This window comes from Salminus brasiliensis, chromosome 5, assembly GCF_030463535.1.
Source record: "Salminus brasiliensis chromosome 5, fSalBra1.hap2, whole genome shotgun sequence".
Taxonomy (NCBI): domain Eukaryota; kingdom Metazoa; phylum Chordata; class Actinopteri; order Characiformes; family Bryconidae; genus Salminus; species Salminus brasiliensis.
The window spans coordinates 8516665-8523749 of record NC_132882.1 but is presented as its reverse complement, the minus strand read 5'-3'; the positions used below and the strand labels follow the sequence as shown (position 1 = coordinate 8523749).

Below are 7085 nucleotides of genomic sequence, written 5' to 3'. Positions count from 1 at the left end.
ATAGCCACTTCAGTTAACAGATGCCTGTGCTAGCCAACATCAGTTTTAGAGTGATGAGGGGCAAGACCGTCATCTACTTAACCAGAGAGAGCACGGCCAATTATGCCCTCTCAGCCTCCGGTTGCTGATGGCAAAGCGGCATGGCTTAATCCAGAGTCACATTAATCAAGTAACTCGTCTTTCTTTAGTGTTCAGAGTTCTATTGTTAGTGGACCGTTGTCTGCTGTGAGCCGCCTGGATCTGGTATCAAAGCCACGCTCTGCACCGCTGATGGCTGAGGTGAAACGAAGCCATGCCAGTAAGCTGGCGAAGGTGTAGTGTTCCACATCTACAGATAATAGTGATCTGATCAAGATATTTGAAAAGGAGCAGAGTAACGAGCCAATTGAGGAGGCTCTTATATGTCACTGAAGCGCCATCAATCTTTCTCGGATCAAAGCCGAACTTGTCAGGAATCCCTCGTCCACAAACGGTTTGACGTGGTTCCAAGGACATAGGCTGGTGTCAAAAAAGACGCGAAGAAAAAGACCCTGCAGGGGTGCGAAAGCAGAATCGGAGAGGCCGCTTCGGTCTTCCTGCGACACGCCACTACTACTGGAAGTACAGGAGGGATTGGAGCAGAGGCCTCAGGTCACAGTCTGCAGCTCGTTTGGCTGTGGAGATGAAATGCTCGCGCAGAGGTTGGTGTGAGGCGGGCGTCATCACACTCTCGTGTTTCACTGGATCACTGGAGCGCTATTTTAAGTGTTTGTATATGTTCTAAAGTTCCAGCCTCAAAGCCTGCTGGGTCCTTGAATGTATTGTGACAAACCGCCTCCATAAATATGTATCCCGGCTTTGACTCTTAATTGCTTTGCAAAGCAGAGAGCTGACTGCTTTAACAGGCTGGAAAAGCCCAGTGGTCCCTTAATGAAATACCTCACCTCAAAAATGCTAAGGTTGCTAATAATGAAGAAAGGCTGACAGGGTCCCTTTAGCATAATTCACATTTGATTATGCTAATTAGACCCTTCTAACTTTCTTTCCCTGCACACCGTGCTACCTTAAGAACTTTTACTAAGAACTTTCATGTGCTCTGAGTCGTTTCGTTATTTAAGGGTTTAATGTGCATTTTTGATCTGTCACACTATCTCCCACCATTTATAGCCCACATTTATCACTACCTGAATGTTGTATATCTTTGAGCACATTTTATTCCTTAGTTAATTACAACTCTAGACAGAGAAACTATGTTTTGCACATTAATAAATGAGAAAACTGCACCATAAACCACATTTTACACTGAGCATACATGTAACTTAACAGTGTGACCTATCTGTTTTAATAAGTACAATTTATTACTTATTATTACTTTCATATTTTTACATTGTGATACAGTTTAATGATGATTGGACCAATAGAAATGCTCCAAAATGAGTAAAATGGAATAAAAACTTTTCACTGAATTGTCATATGATGATGTTATTTTTATCCTAGAGGCGTTACACAGCAAATTTCCTGTGTTGGACACTATAAGGATTAGATATTTACACTCACACTGTTCATTGAACACCAAAAGCATCGATTTAACACTGGCAAACATGCTGTGCATTAGCTGGGGGTAAAAGCAGAAATACTCCTGGTGAAAAAGTACAAGTACACTATATGGACAAAAGTATTTGGACACCTACACCTACACCTACCTAAACACCTATTTTTATGTGTCTGCTGTCACTCATGTAATTGTTAACTTGTTTATGTAGCATAATTACTAAAATAACTCAAAGTACTTTTACTTTTGATAGAAAATTCTTCTGTACTCCAAATACAAAATAGATCAAATATGTAAAACTAAAAATACATAGTACTTTTTATTTAATTAAATATTTTACTAAGAGACCATCTAGATTTACGTCAGTCCAGACGTGTACTGAGACACTCTAACACTTTTCTATGCATATTAAAATCAATCAATTTCATCTATTTAAATCCACCTAAACCTATACACTGCCCAGTAAAGCATTCCTGGTTCAGTTTACATCTGTTAGCATTTTAAGCTGCTCTGTTAATGTTTGGAGTTGAAATGGGAAGACCTTCACCTCAGCTGGACTGCAGGTCGGCCAGTGACTCCATAGGGACAGAACAACCTTGAAGACCCCTCTGGATTCAACAAACCTGATTTTAGAACAACCTCTCATTCCTGAAGCCCTCAACAAGTCCAGAGAGGCCGAGGGCCTCTGCATTGACTTAGACAAAGGCTGGGAGCGTTAATACAAACAGAAGCAACAGGTGGACGGGGAAGGTCAAGGCTGTGGTGGGTGGTATGCTGCAGTGACGTCAGGATCCAGCTAAAGCAACCTCTTCTGACTGATCCTGGTCCATTTGAGCAAGCTCAGGTCAGTGCGTTTGCCCTCGGCTTCTTTTGGAGCACGTTTAGGGCAGCAGCTTGAACCCATGGTAATGCAAATCTGCAAAATGGCAAAGGGACTTTCTTCCAAGTCATTCAGGGTCATTTCTACTGGTCAGCTGATCATGCAAAGCTGTGTTCAGATGGTGAAGGAATAAATAATAAAAAGATACATTATTTATTTATTTATTTATTTAATGTGTACTTGATTAAACACACCCAAGCTGAAGTAGATGAGTTAGAGCAGTGTTTCCTGGGGGCACCCTGGCCTGCCTAACCCCCCCCCACCACCACACACACACACCACCACACACACACACCACCCCCTGCAGCTGTGAAAGGGCTTGTTAATGAGCTGTTTGGTTGGAGAAGGGGAGGGAATCAAATATGCTGGGCAGGGTGCCTTCAGGACCAGGGCTGAGAAACACAGAGTTAGACCACAAAACACCCAAATGTGCAGGGCGGGTGTTACGACCTGGGTCAGGGGTCAGGCTGTAACAGAAAATGGTGAGAGTGGTTTCTCTCTTCAGACCCTCTGCAAGACCAAACACCTGACACTGTATGGTTGTATGAATTTATTGCACATCAGGGGAGGAAATACAACGTCAGGAGTGAGCATATGCCAGAATAACAGCCATAGCATTAATACCACCCTCCTTTCCATCAATAGTCAGGACCCCACAGGACTGACCACCACAGAGCAGGTAGTATTTGGGTGGTGGGTCATTCTCAGCACTGCAGTGACACTGACATGATGGCAAGTGTGTTGGTGTGTGTTACAAGTGAATCAGAGGCAGCAGTGCTGCTGGAGTGTTTAAACAATGTGTCTGTCCACTCACAGTCCACTCTATTACACACTCCTGCCTAGTTACTCCACCTTGTAGATGTAAAGTCAGAGACAGAAGCTCTGCATCTGTTGCTGCACAGTTTGTGTTGGTCGTCCACTAGTCGTTTATCGGTGCTCACAAGACGCTGCTGCCCACAGGATGCTGTAGGCTGGATATTTCTGGTTGGTGGACTGTTCTCAGTCTAGCAGTGACGCTGAGGTGTTTAAACACTCCAGCAGCACTGCTGTGTCTGATTCACTCATACAAGTGCAACACACACTATTGGTGGTTCTGAAGAACAGGGTGAAAGGAGGCTAACAGAGTATGCAGAGAAACAGATGGATACAGTCGGGAGTTATAGAACTACACAGTGCTCCTATGGGAAGTGGAGCTGATATAATGGGCAATGGGTATAGATACAAGGAGGTGGTACTTATGTTATGGCTGTTTGGTGTATAGCGAACTCAAACCCACTTAACCTGAAACATACAAATGAAAAACAGGAGAAAAACAAAGGTCATTTTCAAAGGAATGAGCCTTGAACACTGTCCTGGTCAAGCTCTTTTATAATGGAAAGCAATTGAAAGACTCCTAGTGGTCAGTAATAAGATTGCACACTGTCAAATCAGGAAAAACACACAAGACAGCATCAGCAGACACAAACCCAAAAAAGGAATACTACGACAGGTTTGTAGCACAGGATTGGGAGCCACTAATCCAGAGCTACTGTTGCACAAAGATATGCTAAAAGAGAATAGGTTTATTTATAAAAAGAAAAAGTGAGAGCTGCTTCAGATATGGATCAAAATGTCAAAATTAGCAATATTTCATCACCTGCAGAAAACCAGAGTCCCCAAAACACAAACTGGTATGGTCAGTATCCTGCCTTCGAAATCAGCTGTAATAATTACAATCACAAGTCCTAGAGTAGAGTACCAGTCAAAAGTTTGGACACACCTGGTTAAATGTGTGCTGATGATCATATATATATATATGATAAATATATATATAGATATATATTTTTGTTTTTAAAAACGGGACACTGGGGACACACAGGTATCCACAGTAGTTAGGATGTTGTGGCTGGGGAGGGGTTTCAAGCAGGCCTAATTTGTAGGTTAAACTGGGAGGAGATAATTTGGTTATAAAGGCCATTAAGGCTATTAATTGGTTTTGCAAAATGAGTAAATGTGTGTACATTAATGTACATTAACAGACTGTAGCTGCAGAGCTTTCCACCCTCACACATACACACACACTGCCACGTTCCTACAACTTAGGCCTACTTCAAGCCCCCCAGCCACAACATCCTAACTACGGTGGATCCCCATGTGTCCCCAGTGTCCTCTTTTCTGTACACAAATAGATGGTCACCCTGACATTTGAGGCACATGTTTTGAAGACGATGATCAGCACACATTCAACGAGATGTGTCCAAACTTTTGACTGATACTTTATGTCAATGCATATCGCTGCACATAAAGGCACATAAAGGAGGTTTCACAGTGTTCTCTGAACTTTCACACCCACTCGGATTTCTTCTCCTGTCCGTCTCCACCACTGGACAGCAGGTGACTTCCTGTGTTCATCTCGAGTGTGTATTGCCCCACCCTCCTTGTACAAACCGCGGTTGCTTCTGTGAGGTCCAGTGGCCCTGCGCTTGCAGGTCTGTCCCTTCGAGGTGGCGGGGGCGGTTTGAGGCGACTGCGCTTGCTGACCCTAATAGACCTGGGAGTGCCCAAAGGCTCAGCGGGACACAGTGCCACCTCACTGCCTTCCCGTTCCAGCCCTGCGTCCTGCGGAACTGCGTAACCACTGTTGCCATTCAGAGAGCCGGGTTTCCCAAGGTTGATGCCAAGAGGGGTTCCTCCACAAGGCGTAGGTGGGTGAGATTCACCATCCATTTGCAAAGAAGCTCCATCCTCTGCAGAGCTCTTGCTGATTCTTTTCCTAAAGCTTCCACTACCCAGCAGGTCCTGAGGTCCAGGGCCGCCACAGCTTGTGCCTCCATTTCCTGAAACAAAGTACCTCTCTTCCTCATACATCTTCTTCACCAGCATCCTCTTCTTGCTCTTCTGCCTCACTGAGCGCTTGACAGCACAGATCAGGTCAATGATGTTGAGCAGGAGAGACAAGGCGGACGCCCCCAGCATGAAATTCAGCATGATGGTTTTCTCGGTGGGTCTGGATATGTAGCAGTCCACCATGATGGTGCATGGAGTCTGCAGGCACATGAACCGCTGGGGAATGTAGAAGCCAAACAGGTAGTAATGGGCAGCCCCGAAACCAGCCTCCAGAAAGATCCGGGTCAAAAGTTGGAAGATGTAGGCCCCTGTGAAACGATGCAGTCTTCCAACCTCAGACTTCACCGTGGGCTTTGACAGAGATGCTTCAGGCAAAGCTTCCTGGTAGATCTTATAGAGAGATCCAAGCGTCATCTTCTCAGAAGCTTCAGAGTAAAACGGCAGTTTGGATGTAACTTTGTGGATCACATAGACGACAAACATAATGTACGGTAGGCAAATTGAGGTAAGTTGGACCAGCCAGAAGCGGAACAAGGACAAGGGAGCAAATATATCATAGCACACATTGGTGCAGCCAGGCTGGATAGTGTTACACACAAATCTGTCCTGCTCGTCCTGGTAGAGGGGATAGCCAGCAAAGAACAAGACCAGTATACGTAGGAAGACCATCAGGACCAGCCATACCTTTCCTAAAAAACAAACAAATGAAGAATTAAGCTATGATAAGCATGTTTTAGCGCTACAATAGGGAAGGTACCAAAAAGGATGTTTGTGAAAAGCCATAGAGGAGCTATATTTGATCACTGGATGCTTGTCAATGGAGCCTTCTTTTGTAGGTGAGATGTGTGGATGTGAAGATCATCATATAAAGGTTCTAAAGGAAATCCTTGTATAAAATGCATGGGTTGGGTAATTGGAAGACTTTCCATTTTTAGTGTGCCATCATTTTATTTTTGCTATATCAAATGAACTTAACCTCTTGCATGCCAGAGTTAGTATCCATCTGTATTCATCTGAAGGCTTCAGTAAGGACCATGAGTTAGTCCATACCTGCTATACAAATTTACACGAAAGTGACGTGGCCATGCGAGTCAGCAATGGACATCAGGAACCACTTACCCACAATGGTGATGTTGTAATTGAGTGCGATGAAGATGACCTCTGAGGTGCCCTGCCTCTTCATGACTTCAGATCAAGGCTCCCCCCAAAAAAAGAGCCAGCCTACCACAAGGAACCTATATATTACTCTTACTCCAGGTGGGAGTCCCAGAAAGTCCGTCAGAATCACATTTAGTCCCTACTGTGGAACTGAAACCGATCCCATTAAAGTTATCCAGAATCCCAGCAGGGAACGCTAGCTGGATGGGCCTAGCCTAGTGTCTTGCACACAGCTCCTGCCGCTGCTTCCTGTCTTACCTCCCTCTCTCTCTCTCTCACACTTCTGCTCTGTCCAGGACGACAACTGTTCTCAGACAACAGAAGACGAGAGACATGAGCTCCATTGTGACAGGCTATTCTTACCCACCAAAGGCACGTCGGTGCTCAGGCATTGCTGAGATGCTTGGACTGTGTTTGTCCTTACAGGAGAACACCCAGCATCAGGATTAGCCCTCAATCACAAACATTAACTTCTCATCTTGATATCAGGGCCATGGAGGACATGTTTTTTGGAGTCTTTTTTAAGAAATAGATGATTACAAAACAGAAATCAGTGCTCTCAATATCATTAAACTAATTTGATAAAAGAAAAAATCTTAAGCTCTGCACAACTTTACAGCTTTCAAATAACCAGTAGGAACCTAAACTATAAAAGTAAGAAGAAAAAGAAGAGGTTTTGAAGGAGTCCAA

General features: G+C 44.2%; 1 protein-coding gene across 1 annotated transcript; it reads right to left on the bottom strand.

Moving 5' to 3' along the window:
* Window positions 1-4733: 4733 nt before the first annotated feature.
* gjd4 (gap junction protein delta 4) lies at window positions 4734-6420 on the bottom strand. The gene is made up of 2 exons (XM_072678695.1): window positions 6357-6420; window positions 4734-5926 (listed from the first exon to the last, which is right to left on the bottom strand). Exons 1-2 carry the CDS (start codon window positions 6418-6420, stop codon window positions 4734-4736), a joined length of 1257 nt encoding a protein of 418 aa, XP_072534796.1.
* Window positions 6421-7085: the final 665 nt, after the last annotated feature.

Bases quoted from the DNA above. Each gene is read 5' to 3' on its own strand.
- gjd4 (XM_072678695.1), bottom strand. From the start codon at position 6,420: ATGAAGAGGCAGGGCACCTCAGAGGTCATCTTCATCGCACTCAATTAC. The intron at 5,927-6,356 runs GTAAGTGGTTCC...TTTGTTTTTTAG, and splicing joins TTACAACATCACCATTGTGG to GAAAGGTATGGCTGGTCCTG.